This window comes from Natator depressus, chromosome 10 (genome assembly GCF_965152275.1).
Source record: "Natator depressus isolate rNatDep1 chromosome 10, rNatDep2.hap1, whole genome shotgun sequence".
Taxonomy (NCBI): Eukaryota; Metazoa; Chordata; order Testudines; family Cheloniidae; genus Natator; species Natator depressus.
In genome coordinates this window covers 46829982-46847453 of record NC_134243.1, presented here as the reverse complement: position 1 = coordinate 46847453, position 17472 = coordinate 46829982, and the positions used below count along the sequence as shown (strand labels likewise).

Genomic DNA, 17472 nt, shown 5'->3' with positions numbered 1-17472 from the left:
ATGAGCTACAGCTCACTTCATCGGATGCATTTGATGCTCAAATAAATTGGTTAGTCTAAGGTGCCACTAGTACGTCTTTTCTTTTTACTGTACCAGGACTGTTCTAGAGCAAGGCAGGTTGGATGGAGGATGCCGGCTGCAGAGGTCATCAGAGCACAGCTGCAGCGTCCCTTCCCCACACTGTAAGGGGTGTCATGCAGCAGAGTTTTCTGACCAAGATCATGCAGGAGGTTGTTTAAGTGATGTTGTCTGGGCCACTGTATAAATAAGCCAAGCCCTACTGAACCACCGCAGGGCCAGGACTATGACTAATGCCTGGCCACTGAAGTTATACCAGGGATGAGTTTGGTCCACTGGTAGCTTGTTTTCATTAGCAATAATGCTCTATGCTACACTTGACAAGGTGTAAATTCCAGCTGGAGGAAGCTTATCCGCACTTGTCTGTTGAGCTTGCCAACTTTAAAATAAAGTTGTTGAGTGGGGTATTGTGAGGGGCTAGTTGCCCTGACAGTGATACCCTGGTACATAGTGAGGCAGGGAGCCCCTCCCACTCCACAGCCACACTATTTATAGCGTGGGTGTCTCCCCTCAAGGGAGAATTTCTACCTTTCTATCTAGGATAGGCATGCTGTTAGATTGGTTCTCACGCTGGCTGCCTCTAGCTGTTGTCACCAGTGACTGCCTTCATTTGCAGGGGGAGTCATGGCTGGAAGACTGCTTTTGTTTGGAGAAGGACTACAGGTAGCAGGTGTTAGATCCCAAGAAGCTCAGGACAGCACTGCCAACATTTCACATTAACAGCTCAACTCTGTTGCCAGGAGAGGCTAACTCTGCACTCCCCCCCTCCCCCCCATTGTGTGAATAGTCAATCACGGCAGTGTCAGTTCATGAGAGGACCAGCTGGTTGAGTTACCCCCACAGCACAGAAAGCATCACTCCCACCCATTAAGAAGTCAGCACTGACCAGACTCAAGTCCATTTATGGGTTTATTTTACATGACACAGAAGGTCCAAGTCACATGACAGCACCAGCCATTGCATGGCTGCGGTTTTTGTATATGAAGCAGATGGTCAGAGTCATGGAGGCCAAACCAATAGCAGCAGCCACCAAGCTCAGCGCAAGCACCAGCCCAGGAGTCTCTTCTGCACCTGTAGGAAAGGTCTGTGGTTAAAATGGGAACCAGGCACTTTTCCAGCTTTATTGAAATTGCTTATGTAGGATGCAAACACCCAGCAAGCCAGTTATTCCCTCTTTTGTAGCCAGGCATTTGATTTTTCCCTTCTTAAGTGTAGCGCTTAGCACTTCATGGACTTTCATCTTGAATTCTCCAGTCAGTTTTGAATTCTTATCCTGTACTCCAGAGTGCAAGCTGAGAGGGGTTGCAAGGTGTCAGCCACACTTTAAGTACACTCACCTCTCTTATCTAAGATGTTAACAAAAATATTGACTAGTACCAGACCCAGGGACTGTCTGCTTACATACACCCTCTCAGTCACAGCAGACCACTGATAATTACTCAGTAACATCTTTCAGCCAGTTGCATCTACATGCATTTCCTTAGTTTGCTTATGAGACTCATTGACTGATCCAAGGCTGACTTAAAAAAGGTCTATACACACACCTGACATCTGCTTTCCCCACCTCCTGCACCACTAGGCCAGTAATTTCCTTTGACAGTTATTGGTTTGACATTTGTTCTTGATCAATTCATGCTGCCTACTCCCTATAACCCTATTGTCTTCTAGGTGCCTACCTGTAAAGGTGTGGCACAATCAGTTTGTAATAAAGTTAGGCTGACTAGTCTGGTTTCCCAGGCCTTCGGTTCCCCTTTTTAAAGCTTGGTGCAAACATAATGCCTATCTAGTCCTCTGGGACCTCATCTCAGAGTGCATGGAGGATGAGTGATCACTAACAGTTCAGAGATGGTTTCAGCTAGTTCCTTAGGATAGATATCAGGCCCTGCCAACTAGAATACAGCTAAATACTTTCTATCTGTTCTTTACTTACTTTGGCTTGTGTTCCTCCCACCTTTTTAATAGTGGTGTTGAGTATCTGGTCACTGTTAACATTTTTAATGGTGACTGAAGCAAAATAGGCACTAGACACCTCAGCCTTTTTGATGTCATCCATTATTAGATCTCCTCCCCACTAAGGAAAGGGGCTGCCCTTTCCTTAGTCTCTTGCTCCTAGTGTATTTTCAGAATGGCTTTTTGCCTTTTATGTCCCTTGGTAGGTGTAACTCATTTTGTGAGTTAGTCCGATTTTGTCCCTACATGCTTGTGCTAGTCTTTTGTACTCCTTAGCATTTTTAGGACATTAAAAAGAGCTCTTGATGGAGCCATATTGAGCTTACTCTACCTTTCCTTTAAATTGGGATAGTTTGCAGGTGTGCTTGTAATATTTCTCCTTGAGAAATTGCTAGCTCTTCTGAATTCCTTTTCCCCTTAAGTTTTCTTCCCTTGGGACCTTTCCCTACCTGTCTGTTAAAGTTGGCTTTTTTTGAATTCCATTATCTTGATTCTACTGCTCTTGCCTTAGGCTTGGAAGAGATCATTGCAGGATCTCTTCCACCAATTGCCTTCCACCTTCTGAATTTGTTACCAATGCCTCCCTGTTGGTCAGGATTAAGTCTCAGATGGCTCTCCCCAGTTACTGCCTCTACTCTCCAAAACAGAAGAGTTGTCCACACTACATTCTAAGAACTTGTTGGAAGAATTAGTTTTTGCTGTATTGGACAACCCAGATGTCTTAGACAAGAAAGTCCCCCATTACCACCAGGTCTCCTGTTTTGACATTTCTATTATGTCCTAGAAATGCCTCATCCACCTCTACAATGGACCTGCCTTCCCTTCCCCCCCCCCCCCCCCCCGGGTATATTCTTTAGGCAGAGACATTAAGCTGATCTAAGATCCAGGAGAGGACACAGAACACATGTACATCAAGAATAGACAAGGTTTCCTTTTTTTAAATCCCTGTCCTTCCTGAAGGGGCTATAGATGGATATAGCCATGTTCCAGTCATGAGATTTCTCCCACCAAGCTGTGACATAGGTTTAGCTTATGTACTTCTACCACCAGTTTATTCCCCATACTCCTTGGATTTATGGATCAACATCCAAGACATGGATCAGATTCCCACCTTGTTATCCTATGACCCTATTGTAATTTTCCATGTTCCCTCCTAAATCTAGCCCTCTGTTAAGGTCACTCTATTGGTTGTGGTATGTGTTTTGTCAACTTCCTGGAGCAGGAGTCAGGCACTTCCTGTTAAACAAGCCACTCAGATTATAAATTAGTCTCAGCCACTTTAGTGCTTCAGCCCAGTGGGGGTGGAGTCAGGAGTGGAGGATGGAGAACTTCCCTGGATTCCAGTTTGCTTCTTTTGGGTCCTCCCCACTGGTCTGACAGCCCATAGGTTTGTCCTGGCAAAGCCATTTACTCAGTGTTCCCTTGGGTGGCAGGGCTGAGCCTGGTGGTTGGAGGGAGTTTTCACTTTTCATAAGAGGCCCAATGCCCTGAAGGTGCATGGATTACTACTATACAAGTTAGGTACCTGGTGATGCTGCCTTCCCTACTTCCATTTGTTCTTCCACAAGATTCCTGGATCCCCAATAGGCATCAGTGATGAATAGGGGTCCTACCACAACATCAGCCTCAGCCTCCCTCAGTGAGGAGTCACCTGTATTGAGGTAAGAGATGTTACTACACCAGTGTTGCTTCTTTCATTATCCACATTGTGATAAAGCCAAGCTGAAGGTCCATGGGTTGTCTAGCAGAACCCCCTTTTTTATTGAGACCTAAACACCACACAGCCACCTATTAACTCTGATTATATAGATCCTACCATGCCTGGAGGCCACATCTCTCTGGAAGCGCCTCCCTGACCATCTGTCCAGAGGGCTGCCTCTCCCAGACTGTCCTCCAAGGAATGCACAGTTCCCAGTCTCACAGCACCTGCAGATGTCTTGGGTGCCTTCCACTGGAGACCAGCTGGAACAGAACAGGAACAGTCATCTACAGTGAAGAGTTCTGTTCTAGGCTGCCCGTCACTCCCCTGTTGGGGTTCTAGGCTACTCACATGTTGCCTGCTTTGTTGAAGGAACAAGCCTTGTTCAAGGGATCCGGGGCTTGCTCAGCTGCAGTGACTTTCAGATGACAGGTGATGTAGATCTGGAAGGGAAGTGGGAAGAGGGGTTAGGACCATCCCAGGGGACACTGACAGCTGCTTAGCTTGGGGAAATCGACTTGGAGCAGAAATGTGGGCACTCACCAAGTTCCTGGCATCTCCTGCAAACCTGAACACATCCACCATGAACTGCAGCGTGTCCTGCCTGGGCCTGGGGGATATGAAGGCCGAGGTGGTGTCATCTGATCTCCCATCCACCAGGCACCTACACACAAGCAGCAAGGGTCAGTAAGAGTCCCTGATCAGTCTTGTTTTAGTCTAGAAAGGGCTCCCAGCTCTTACCCATTGAAGTCAATGACAGCATAGCGGGGAGAGGAGTCCCTGTCTGGGCTCAGGGTGGCCACACAGCTGTCCACAAAGAGCCTCAGAGCCACATGGTTCCCAGTGCTGACATCAGCTTGGATATGCATGACCTCCCCCAGCTGGAATCCATTGGAGGGTCTCTCAGCACTCCAGTCATCTGCAAGGCAAGTTCACAGTGAGCAGGACAGACAGGCAGGCAGGCCTCAGCTCCCCTGGAGGGACCTCCCACCTACCATTCATCAGGTGCAGGGAGAAATCCAGCCTCTCCTCAGCAGACAGGGTGGAGCTGAAGGGAACCCATGTTGGCTTGATGGCTTTACTGCTCACATTGTCCTTCCTGGGAGAGGAGCAAACCTCAGTCACTGAGCCAGATCCCAGACCAGGGACTGAAGGGGAGGGAGGGGATCTGAGCATCTCAGACTCTCACCTGGGGTAGTGACACTCAATGGGAATCACAGCTGGATTGGTTCTGAGGATCACTGGGTTGCTGGCAGGGGTGGGGTTATAGTTCAGGCTTGTGCTGTAAACCAGGGAGTCTGGGGTCATCTGGGAAGGAGCAGACATGGAAGGGTTAACAGCACACAAGTGACATACAAAACTACTAGGTACAAAACTACTAGAGAAATGTTTCCTATTAACAGAAAGTCTTTCAACACATGCACAAGCCTAGTTGTAAGGTAATAGGAACACTGGTTTTAGAGCTCCTTCCATAGAAGGCCAGCCACGTAAATACTGGTGTGTACTGTAGGCTCTAGTGCTATATAGCTCTAGTCATTGCAGCATCTGTTTCTAGCACTTTCCTACAGGTAGTCATCTTATCCCCTACAGTGCAGATGAAGTCACTCTGGAAGTCAGTGAGAATCTAGCTCCCATTGGGTACTCCTTTATGCTGTTGGCCATCCTTCCCTGGGCAGGATGAATTAATCCAGCTGCCCTGGCCTATTGTTATAGGGACTCTCCCATAGCAAGAGTCATTGTGAAAGTGAGACGGGGGAAGTCCAACAGCTGGTTGCGACTATCTCTTAGCATTGCAAGCAGGGAAGCGGATCAGCATGGTGGTATCTCAAGATATGACCCAAAGAGCTCGGTTTCCTTGCTGATAATACACTGGCCTACAGCCTCCCGCAGAACTGGGCATCAAAGGCGCAGCAGAAAGTTAAGTGGGACCCATGTGCTCTTGTCCACACCATGTACTTCTCTAAAGTTAGGGCTAAAACTACAAATAAAAGCTGTGTTCTTAACTCAGGTGAGCTAACTGGGGTTCAAATAGCAGAGAAGACCTGGCACATCTTGTTTTAACCCAGGTTGCAGCTCAGATGCAACCCCAGGCTCCTCTAGAAGAATTAGCAAGTTGCTAACACAAGTTAAAAAGCCAAGGTGCTGTAACTTCACTGCTGTTTGACCCCCAAGATAGCCAATGCCAAGTAAGAACAGCTTCTTTGAGTTTAGATACACACTAGATCAATCCCTCTACAAGGTCACTGTTGTGAGGCAAGTGTTAGACAAGGAAACCTCAAGCTAATCAAGTGACATGTGCCAGGTTCCTGCTCTCCAACTCAGATATGATATTGAGGGATCATTCACTCACTTACCCCCATTCCTTATGGGACTCCCAGGAGGGAGAGGTCACAACCCATCAGTGCATTTACTTGGATTTTTTTGTGTCTTACAGGACCAGGCCTAAGCAAGATTTACAGCCTGTGTCCAGGGGACATTCACATAGTGCTACCAAGCACCCCTCCCCACCCTATCTTTGGGCACTGCTTTAAAAGCCCAGCTCAGGATTGTTTTGTGGGACAAGTGACATTAGGGATTATGATGCAGCATCCACAAGGGAGGACCAGAGTTAATCCCACCCTTTGGTGCCTTTAACCCAACATTGCCTTTACACCCCATTTAGCCCCCCCAATAAAGCACAAATGGGACAAAGTGTATGAGGCTCATCTTACTCACAGGTGGTCTAGCTTGTATGAAGTTGCCTTACCTGCAAGATGCTGCCACATTCATGGAGCCCAGCTTCAAAAGTCACTATGTTCTCCACAGCATTAAGGGACATGTACTGGCAGGCAGCCGGGCCAAGACTCAGGTCAGCAGCTTTGATCAGTCTCCCCATCCCAAACAGATCCCTGTGCACGGTGATCACCATCTGAGCCTCTTCACACTGCACCATGACAGGCTGCAGTGGGGACACAGCCCTGAGCTCAGAAGAATCAACCCGAGCCCAGGGATAGGGCTGGGCAAGAGAAGGCACATGGGGCTGTCTCTGAAGGGGCTCAGCCCTGAGGTTGGGTCTCCAGATGGCTGAGTCACTCCTAGAGAAATCCCAGGGATTATAACAGGTCACTCCACTAACTACCCAGCACAGAAGAGCAATGCCTAGACCACCACTATACCCCATCCTTCCTGCCTGCAGCAAACCCAGTATAGAAAGAAACTTCTGCTCTGGGGCTTTATACCCTGCACCTAAAGCCAGCTCACAGCTGCCCCAGATAATTAACACCCTCCCCTAGACTGCAGGCAGCTGGAGCCCAATCACACCCACTGCTCACACCCTGGAGCAGGGAAATGGGAGGAACAATGGGAATCAGTCCCACCTGTTGGTCAGTTCATCAGTTGTATTTTGGGAGATTCCTACCATGTTTTATTCAATTAAAGTTTAAAAGATTTTGATATGATGGAAGTGCCAGTTGTACAGTCTGCTTTGGGAATGATGGATTCCAGGGGGCTTTCCATCATGGGGCAGTGGTAGTTGCACCGGAGTTAAACTTGCAACATGGACTTGTTAAAGCTGAAGTTTGCATCCTCTCTGAAATCCACATACACAGGCAGATCAGTTTCTGGGTCAATGGCTGGGGTGGAGATTGTGATGCAAAGTTGAGTTCATTTGACCAAAGGCATCTTCTCCAGATACAGCTCTGCCAAAGGGCCTGTTTTTAAATGTGAACATTCTTATCATGAGAGTCATAGATTCCAAGGCCAGAAGAGATAATCTCATCTGACATTCTGACCGGCACAGGCCAGAGAACTTCCCCCAAACAATTCCTAGAGCCGATCTCTCAGAAAAAACATCCAACCTGGATTTTAAAATTGCCAGTGATGGAGAATCCACCCCCCTCCCACCTTAGTAAGTTGATCCAATTGTTAATTACTCTCACTGTGAAAGATTTACATCTTATTTCCAGTCTGAATTTGTCTAGCTTCAACCTCCAGCCATTGGATGGTGTTAGACCTTTATCTGCTAGATTGAAGAGCCAATTATTAAATATTTGTTCCCCAGGTAGATATTTATACACTGTAATCAAGTCATCCCTTAACCTTCTCTTTGTTAAGACAATAAATTGAGCTCTTTCAGACCATCCCTATAAGACATATTTTCTAATCTGTTACTCCTTCTCGTGGCTCTTCTCTGAACCTGCTCCAATTTATCAATATCCTCCTTGAACTGGATGCAGGATTCCAGCAGCAGTCATACTAATGCCAAATATAGAGGCAAAGTAACATCTCTGCTCCAATTTGAGATTTCCCTGTTTATACATCTCAGGGTCATATTTGGCTGCAGCGTCACACTGGGAGCTCACCCCCAAATCTTTTTCAGAGTCACTGCTGCCCAGAATAGAGTCCCCCATTCTGTAAGTATGGCTTACCCTCTTTGTTTCTAGATGTATATATTTACATTTAGACATATTAAAATGCATATTGTTTGCTTGTGCCCAGTTTACCAAGAGATCCATATTGCTCTGTATCAGTGGCCTGTCCTCTTCATTATTTACCACTTCCCCAATTTCTGTATTATCTGCAAAAGTTATCAGTGATTATTTGATATTTTCCTCCAGCTCATTGATGAAAATGTTAAATAGCATCCGGGATCCCACTGGAAACATGTCTGCTCAATGACAATTCCCCGTTTACAGTTTTATTTTGAGACCCCCTCAATTAGCCAGTTTTTAATACAATGAACGTGTGACATGCTCATTTTAGATCGTTCTAGTTTTTTAATCAATATGTCATGTGGGACCAAGTCAAACGCCTCACAGAAATCCAAGTCTACTATGTCAGTACTGTTACCTTTCTCAACCAAACTCGCAATCTCATAAAAAAAAATATCAAGTTAGTTTGACAGGATCTAGTTTCCATAAGGCCATGTTGATTGGCATGATTTACATTACTCTCCTTTAGTTCTTTATTAATTGAGTCCCATATCAGCTGCTCCATTAGCTTTCCCAGAATCGCTGACAGGCCTATAATTAGCCAGGTCATCCCATTTACCCTTCATAAAAATTGGCACATTAGTTTACTTCTAGTCTTCTGAACCTCCCAGTACTCCAACACTTACTGAAAATCAAAATTAACGGTACAGCGAACTCCCCAGCCAGCGCTCTTATGTGCATAGAGATAGGTACTGCTCAGGGGGGGGGTCCACCTGAAGCCAAGATCATTGGGATACCCCTGCTAAGGGCTAGTGTCCATTCCCAAAGTGCAAGTCCCTAAACTTGTCCCATCCATTCAACTTTATTGCTGGCCCTGGGGAGCAGTCCAGGGCTTGCTGGGAGCTCTGTGTGCCAGGCCAGCGTCCACAGATGAAGATAGACAGAAAGACCTGTAGTTTGGGGAAGTTGCACTTGGCTGGGACCCAGAAGGACATAAATTCAAGAGTCCTCTTCTGCTGCTGCCTGTTAATATTGATGTGTATCACTCAGCTCTGATAATTGACCAGAGCTTCCTGTCCTACATTGTGAGGGACACATCTCTCATTCTACCCCATTTTACAGATCAGGTAACTTTGAGGCTGCACAAGGCTCCTTCTGGGAAAGCTCAGAATAAAATCCAGGCCATTAATATGACAGACCTCAGGGTCATCCATTGATCCATACTGGCATTTGAAATGCTCATACCAAATGCCTCTGGTCGGTTCTCCTGTCTGCAGCCATGGCTCTAACCTCTAGAGCACACTGGCTCCAGATACAGGAGCAGAATCCAGGAAGCCTGCATCTGCTGCTGTCTAACAGCACTAGTTACAGAGCAAGTAACCTCCAGGGTAAGGGACCACGCGGTGGTTCTGAAGGGTCAAATCCTTCTGCTGAGCTACATTGTGAGTTCTGTGGTTCCAAATGACGGAATTTCTCTTTGGGGGTCTTGGTGAAGGTTGCAGCAAAATTCCTCTTTAAAACCAAATGTTGTACTTTCTTCAAAATCAGTCACACTAGAATTTTGTTAGGTGGCCATTCATTTTGGCTCTTTAGTTTCCCTGTGTGGAATGGGGATGATTGTATTCCCTTCAGCCACTGCAGTTTTGGGTAGATAAATTCAGGGGTGTTTGCAAAGAAGAGTGGAGAGATGTCAGGGGCTCAGAGCTTTCTCGGTCAGGACAGTCATGTGGGGAACATTAGTCTGTGTTAAAGGGTTGAGTTGTGGCAGTAGTGCTGTTAACAGGGGAACCCCATCTGCTGTGTCAGGTGGAGGAGGGCTGGGAGAACAGAGGGACCAAGGGGCTGTTGGGAATGTGGCCAGGGGACCCCAGGGATGAAGGAGGGTCAGACACTTGTACAGATCAGGCACTGGCTTCACATTCACCAGAGCAGGGTACAGCTCTGGTTCTGCCACTGTCTTCTTCTGTGACCGTGCCCAAGTCATTCTGTCTCAGTTTCCACACATGTGAAATAGAGAGAATAGTTCCTCACTCCCGCAACACTGTCAGGGTATCTTCACTAATATTAGCAAAGTGGTCATATAGTATGGTGATGGGGCTGTGTAAGCACCTTGCTGGAGGCATCAGTGGCTGCCCTCGGGCCCCACCTCCAGTGTTAGACTCATGGAGAGTCCGGACAACCCTTCTACCCCTTGAGAGGCTAGGTAAGGGGCACCAGTCTTAAACAGAAACAACGAGGAATCTTTATGGCACCTTAGAGACTAACGAATTTATCTGGGCCTAAGCTTTCGTGGGCTAGAACCCACTTCATCAGATGCAAGTGGGTTATAGCCCACAAAAGCTTATACCCAAATAAATTTGCTAGTCTCTAAGGTGCCATAAGGATTCCTCTTTGTTTTTGCGGTTACAGACTAACATGGCTACCACTCTGAAACCTGTCTTAAATAGCAAACACCTTGGTAGCTACCCTCAGGTCCAGGCCTAAGCAGTCAAAGGGTAGAGGTGTGCGTTTGAATTTAAGGACTCCGAGTGCTAGCAAATCCTCCAGTACTCCTGCTAAGCGGTACCGAGGGTTCATCATCCCCTCTTGTAATTATTGGCATCTTCTGTTCAGTTTCAATTTGGTTACTTCAGCTCCCAGATCTCTTATGTCTTCATCTGTTAAGAAGGCCCCTGTGTCTGCAGTCTCCTCCCCATGTAGGAGCTGCTGAGCCAACTCACTCACTGCTGATCTCTCTTACTCTCCCCACTCTCTGGAAGAACTCTGGGCCCTGGAGAACACACACACAATTGGTGCTAGAGCAGCACACCTCATTTTCCTTTCTTTTTGCAAAGACCAGGCCAAAAATGGCCCAGGCCCACTGTTCCTAGTTTCAGAGCTGTACATCACAGCTAGTGACATTTCTCTCTCCTCCCCCATGCGCTAGCTCTGCCAGTGCCGGCTCAGGTCGCCAAAGAACGTGTTAATGGAAACGGGTTGGCACTGTAACAGAAGAGTTTTCTAAAGAAGCGAAGATCAGCCCCTGTAGAGGGCAAGTTTTAGTCAGCACAGAGTTCTTCTCTGGATGTGTGAGCAGGGCCTAGTTAAGCAGCTTGCTGACCTGGAGACAGACCTCTTTCACCAATGGCATTTTAACCTAATCAGGCTTCAGCGCCGAAGGTGGTTTAAGCAGGTTACGCTAGACCAACACGCAGACAAGCCAAGGCATTTCAGCGAGCACAGGGCCACGTTCATCACAAATGCCTGCCTACTGCAGTCGTACTAGGGATGGGCCTGGGCCATTATTAACCTGATGGCGTTGCTGCCACAACTCAGAGTGCTGTGAATAGATACAGAGTGTTGTCAGTACTCAGCCCTGGGCCCTGTTTGAAAGGGGAGTAGTGGCTAGGAGGGAGAGGGTTTTCCCCACTAGTCTGGGGAAAGGGCTCTAGGATCTTGCAGTTGGCAGGGAGCAGCTCAGAGAGAGAGGAGGGAGTCTCCTTTAATATTTGTCCATTACATGGCATGACCAGCAGTTCAGCTCTTTATATAGAGGAGGATAATGCCACATACAGCCTCTGTGCCCCCTGGGGGGGAAAAAAATCTCATTGAAATACCCCAGAGGGACAAAGTCAGGCAAGCCCTAAGTTAAAAATGGCAAGAAATATTAGTGACAAGAAGGGGTTCTACAACTCTATCAGACAAAAGGAAGACCAGGGCCCGCTGCTCATCAGAGGTGGTGAGCTGGTAATAGAAGATAAGAAGGCAGAACTGCTCAGTGCTGCCTTTCTTCAGTCTTCACACCCAAAAATAACATGACCAGATAACTAGCGAAGTTCCGCTTTATTGTCTAGGGTAAGTAAAGAACACACGGGAGATTGAATTCATTCAGATTAGTCAAGCAGGGTCTGAGGTCACTCAGCCCAGAGCCACAGGTGATATTTGTCCACTCAGGAAGGACAGGAGAGGTCCTGGCCACCTGAAGGGTTAATAGTGTTCCTCTTTAAAAAGGAGGAGCTGGGGAACCATACAGACCAGTCAGCCTGACCTGGATACCTGGGATGCTACTAGGCCAATGTATAAAACATTCCATTTGCATGTAGCTAAAGGATGAAGGGGTAAGACTAGCAGCCAGCATGGATTTACCAAGAACAAAATCACATCAAGCCAACTGGATTTCCTTCTTTGACAAGGTAACTGGTTGGACGGAGGGGGGAAATGTGGTGGATAAAATATACCTGGACTTTAGCCACAGTCCCACCTGACATTCACTTAAGCAAGCTGGAGAAACGCAGGCTCAGTAGAACTACCATTAAGTAGATACATAATGGTCAAACAACTGCAAAACCGTGACTATTTATGGAATGACATTGGAGTGTCAGGTCTTGCGGGGGGTTCCTTAGGACTCTGTTCTGGGGCTAGTGTTATTTAACATTAGGGAGCTGAACCTAGGAGTAGAGGTATAGCTCACATTTGCAGATGAGACAAAGCTGGGGTTGTCAACGGTGCTGAATCTGTAATGAAAGATGCCTTGTAATGAAAGGCTCAAGCTTTTTTTTTTTTTTTTTTTTGAACTTCCATAACCAAATGCAGCAATCCCAGAGAGACTGGGGCTCTGAACTGCCAAGCCTATAGGTGCCAGGGCTCAGCCCTCCCACAAATTAAGCACTGGTTGTAAACACTTTGGAGGATAGAACTAAAATTTAGAGGGATCTTGATAAATTGGAGATATACGCAAGAGACAAAACAAAATTCACTAAAGTTTAAGATGCTATACTTAGGTAAGACAAACCAAATGCACAACTACAGAGTGGGGGATAACTGGCTTGTCAGCAGCACTGCTGAGAAGAACTGGGGAGTTGTGGTGGATCACAACCACATCAGGAGTCAACCAGGCAATACTGTCACCTCTCCCCTCCAAAAAAACCCCATGCAATTTTAGGTTGCATAAACAGATAATATGCAAGTACCACTCTACTTACAGCTGGCTAGGCCTAAGCCGGAATACTATGTCCAATTTTGGACAGAGCTGCATAGAAAGGATGTGGAGAAACTGAAAAGGATCTAGAGGCAAGAAAAAAAAAGTCAAGGGATAGAATATAAGCCATTGAGCAAAGGAACTGGGTATGTTTTGTTTGGAAAAGAGGAGATTAAGGGAGGGGGGGGGGAAATATGACAGTAGTCTCTAAATACTTGAAAGGCTGCCATAAAAAAGGCTGGATAAAAATTGTTCTCTTGTGCCAGAGGCCAGGAGAAGAGGCAATGGGTTCAAATTACAGCAAAGTAGATTTCAATTAAATCTCAAAAAAATTCTTAACTAAGAACAGAATGACAATGGAACAGACTAGGGAAGTCATGGAAACTTCCAGAGGTTTTCCAAAAAAAAAAACAAAAACCAACAACAACAAAAAAGCTGGATAGTTATCCACAGGCTCCAACTCTGGGTGATCCAGCCCTGGAGCACCCATTGGAGGGAGAGAGGGGAGAAAAGAAAAAAAAAAAAAGTGAGCACCCACCAGCAGGCCCCTGATCAACTCCTGCCTCTCCCTCCAGCACCTCCTGCCTACCAATGGGCACTGCTGATCAGCTCCTCCCCTTCCAGGGCCTCCCACCTGCTGTGGTCAGCTGTTCAGCAGCATGCAGGAGGTGCTGGGGAGCAGTGAGGGTGGGACATGGAGGAGTGGAGCAGGGGGTCAAGCACCCACCAGCAATTCAGAAAGCCAGCACCTCTGTAGCCATCTGTCTTGGCTGGAAGAGCACTGGTCTAAACCATCCTTCTCATTTGCAGACCCTTAAATTTTTAAGGGGGGGTCTGCAGACAGATTCCCAAAGGGATCCACACCTCCAGGGGTCCATGGAGCATAGTTTTCAAACTCCTGCACCTTGGTAGGAGGTTAGGCTAGATGACCCTTGCAGTCTAAGCCCATGGTTTAGGAGATGGCCAGTGCATGGAGCAGCTTGTCTCCTTTCCCCCTCTCCCACAGAAGGGAAGACCCCTCCTGCACCCATTAGGAAATCAGCACTGAGCAGATGAGACATTTTGTAGTTTTATTTTTTGTTAGACAGAAGGTGCCAGTCATACAGTTCCAGCAGTGGTACAGCTGTGGTTTTTGTATATGAAGCAGATGGCAAGAACCATGGAGGCCAAAGCTATGGCAGCTGCCACCAAGGTCAGTCCCAGCTCCAGCCCAGGATTCTCCTCTGCATCTACAGGAAGAAGAGGTCAGTGGTTAGAACTGGAATTGGAGCTTGTTGGTGGGGGTGTCTGCACCACAGATTAGGAAGTGGTAAGTTCTTGTTTGTGCTGTTCAGCTATTGCTCAGCTTTGTGGACCTGATCCTTCATATTGATTTTGTTGACTAGTGTTTTAGTCAAGACCAGCTGGAGTCAACAGGAATCTGGATTCCAGAGTTGTGGGTTTTAGGACACCTTTTGGTGCAACTAATCAGCTGAGCTGCAGGGGGCATTGCTGCTAGTCTAGCAATTTCTCTGCAGTGTCTAAGAGGGTACGCCCCTGGATTTAGTTTGCTCTTTTGCTTTCCAGCTGCTGCCCACAGGCTGGATAGCACTAGATGTGTCCTTGAAAGGTCCATTATTCAAGGTTCTCTTGAGGTGGAATGCATCCCCCAAAAGATTCATAACATATGCTCCCAGGGTGCATGGCTGGTTTATAACCTAGACGATACCTGGTGCTGCCACCTTCCCGGTTTCCATTTGATCTTCTACAACATCCCTGGATTCTTGGTAGGCATCAAGGATGAATAGGGGTCCAACCACAACATCAGCCTCCCCTACCCTCACTGAGGAGTCACCTGTATTGCAAAGAGGTATTACTAGAGAATTCCTCAACATTACTGCTCTTTTCCTCCTAAAAAGAGGAGGACAACCAAACAGTGGGTTTGGCTAAGAGAAACATTTGGGCTCAGCCTCCTATTAGCTATGTAGGATATACAGCCTACCATGTCTGGAGGCCACATCTCTCTGGAAGCGCCTCCCTGGCCATCTGTCTAGAGGGCTGCCTCTCCCAGACTGTCCAAGCAATGCACAGTTCCCAGTCTCACAGCACCTGCAGATGTCTCTGGTGCCTTCCACTGGAGACCAGCTGGAACAGAAGGAGCAGGGGCAGGGTCACTTACAGTAAGGCTTGTCTTCTCCAGGCTGCTGATCCCACCAGCTCCCAAACCACCAACTCCATGGGGTTCTACTCCAGCTACTCACATGTTGCCTGCTTTGTTGAAGGAACAAGCCTTGTTCAAGGGATCCGGGGCTTGCTCAGCTGCAGTGACTTTCAGATGACAGGTGATGTAGATCTGGAAGGGAAGTGGGAAGAGGGGTTAGGACCATCCCAGGGGACACTGACAGCAGCTTAGCCTGGGGAAATCGACTTGGAGCAGAAGTGTGGGAGCTCACCAAGTTCCTGGCATCTCCTGCAAACCTGAACACATCCACCATGAACTGCAGCGTGTCCTGCCTGGGCCTGGGGGATATGAAAGCTGAGGTGGTGTCATCTGATCTCCCATCCACCAGGCATCTACACACAAGAACTCTGGTTAGTAAGATCCCCACAGACTTGAGGTAGATTCTAGACTAGAAAGGGCTGCCAGCTCTTACCCATTGAAGTCAATGACAGCATAGCGGGGAGAGGAGTCCCTGTCTGGGCTCAGGGTGGCCACACAGCTGTCCACAAAGAGCCTCAGAGCCACATGGTTCCCAGTGCTGACATCAGCTTGGATATGCATGACCTCCCCCAGCTGGAATCCATTGGAGGGTCTCTCAGCACTCCAGTCATCTGCAAGGCAAGTTCACAGTGAGCAGGACAGGCAGGCCTCAGCTCCCCTGGAGGGACCTCCCACCTACCATTCATCAGGTGCAGGGAGAAATCCAGCCTCTCCTCAGCAGACAGGGTGGAGCTGAAGGGAACCCATGTTGGCTTGATGGCTTTACTGCTCACATTGTCCTTCCTGGGAGAGGAGCAAACCTCAGTCACTGAGCCAGATCCCAGACCAGGGACTGAAGGGGAGGGAGGGGATCTGAGCATCTCAGACTCTCACCTGGGGTAGTGACACTCAATGGGAATCACAGCTGGATTGGTTCTCAGGATCACTGGGTTGCTGGCAGGGGTGGGGTTATAATTCAGGCTTGTGCTGTAAACCAGGGCGTCTGGGGTCATCTGGGAAGGAGCAGACATGGAAGGGTTAACAGCACACAATTGACATAGAAAACTACAGTACTAGGTTCAGCAAGACCTAGAGAGATTTTTTTCCTATTAACAGGATGTCTTTCAGCACATGCCCAACTCATGGAATAACCATTGCCGGAAGGTAATAGAACCATTAGAGCTTTTTGAGCTCACTCCCCCAGAGTGGCTGCCTGGGGACTCCTGATGGGCACTGTCGGGCCTAATTCTGCACAGCTGTGGTCACCACAGCTACTGCTTCTAGCAGTGTTCAACCATCATCATGTAGGATATGCTGTTTTCCCTTACGGGAAGGAAGCATTCTGGAAGACAGTCAACATCTAGCATCCTTTGGCCACTCCAGTTCTGCTGTCTGTCATCTCTCTCTGGGAGTAGTGCAGCTGTTGTGGCTTCTTAAAATAGGGACTCTTAGTGGAGGAGATTATTGCAAGGGCATGACTCATCTCACTGTTCTCTCAGTGGAGAGGATGTTACTCAAAGGGGAAGCTCTGACAGCTAGTAGCAGCTGCCTCTGAGCACTGCAAGCAGGGGAAACCAGTAACAGAAGCTATGGACCCAGGTCATTAAGCATCCTAGATGTTAATATCAGGCTGGCATAGAGTCACCCATCACCCACAGCACTGTGCACTACAGAAAGTTAGCTGGGGCCTGCATGATGAGGGGGATCAGGATACTTATCTGAACCATTGGAGCTCCAGGCTTCTATGAAGCTGCCTTACCTGCAAGGTGCTGCCACATTCATGGAGCCCAGCTGTAAAAGTCACGGTGTTCTCCACAGCATTAAGGGACGTGTACTGGCAGGCGGCCAGGCCAAGACTCAGGTCAGCAGCTTTGATCAGTCTCCCCGTCCCAAACAGATCCCTGTGCACAGTGATCACCATCTGAGCCTCCTCACACTGCACCATGACAGGCTGCAGCAGGGGGACAGCCCTGAGCTGGGAAGCATCAACCCGAGCCCAGGGGTAGGGCTGGGCAAGAGAGGACACGTGGGCTTCTCTGCGGGGGGGCTCAGCCCTGGGGGTGGGTCTCCAGATGGCTGAGTCACTCCTAGAGAAATCCCAGGGATTGTAACAGGTCACCCCACTGACCACCCAGCACAGGAGAACAAAGCCCAGGTTGCTTCTATGCCCCATCCTGCCTGCCTACAGCAAACCCAGCAT

The 17472-nt window shown here is 47.9% G+C and overlaps 1 protein-coding gene and 1 pseudogene across 1 annotated transcript; both read right to left on the bottom strand.

The window, feature by feature from the left end:
• Positions 1 to 1015: 1015 nt before the first annotated feature.
• LOC141994495 (zona pellucida sperm-binding protein 3-like) lies at positions 1016 to 6908 on the bottom strand. The gene is made up of 9 exons (XM_074964728.1): positions 6474 to 6908; positions 4917 to 5035; positions 4723 to 4826; positions 4469 to 4646; positions 4271 to 4391; positions 4079 to 4170; positions 3845 to 3990; positions 3554 to 3679; positions 1016 to 1149 (listed from the first exon to the last, which is right to left on the bottom strand). Exons 1-9 carry the CDS (start codon positions 6885 to 6887, stop codon positions 1016 to 1018), a joined length of 1434 nt encoding a protein of 477 aa, XP_074820829.1. The 5' UTR covers positions 6888 to 6908.
• Positions 6909 to 14191: 7283 nt separating this feature from the next.
• LOC141994494 (zona pellucida sperm-binding protein 3-like) lies at positions 14192 to 17472 on the bottom strand (annotated as a pseudogene).

Coding starts and splice junctions, on each gene's coding strand:
- LOC141994495 (XM_074964728.1), bottom strand. CDS start 6,887: ATGGGGTATAGTGGTGGTCTAGGCATTGCTCTTCTGTGCTGGGTAGTT. Junction 5,036..6,473: donor AATGTGGCAGCATCTTGCAG/GTAAGGCAACTT, acceptor GCTCCTTCCCAG/ATGACCCCAGACTCCCTGGT. Junction 4,171..4,270: donor CAGGAGATGCCAGGAACTTG/GTGAGTGCCCAC, acceptor CTTCCCTTCCAG/ATCTACATCACCTGTCATCT.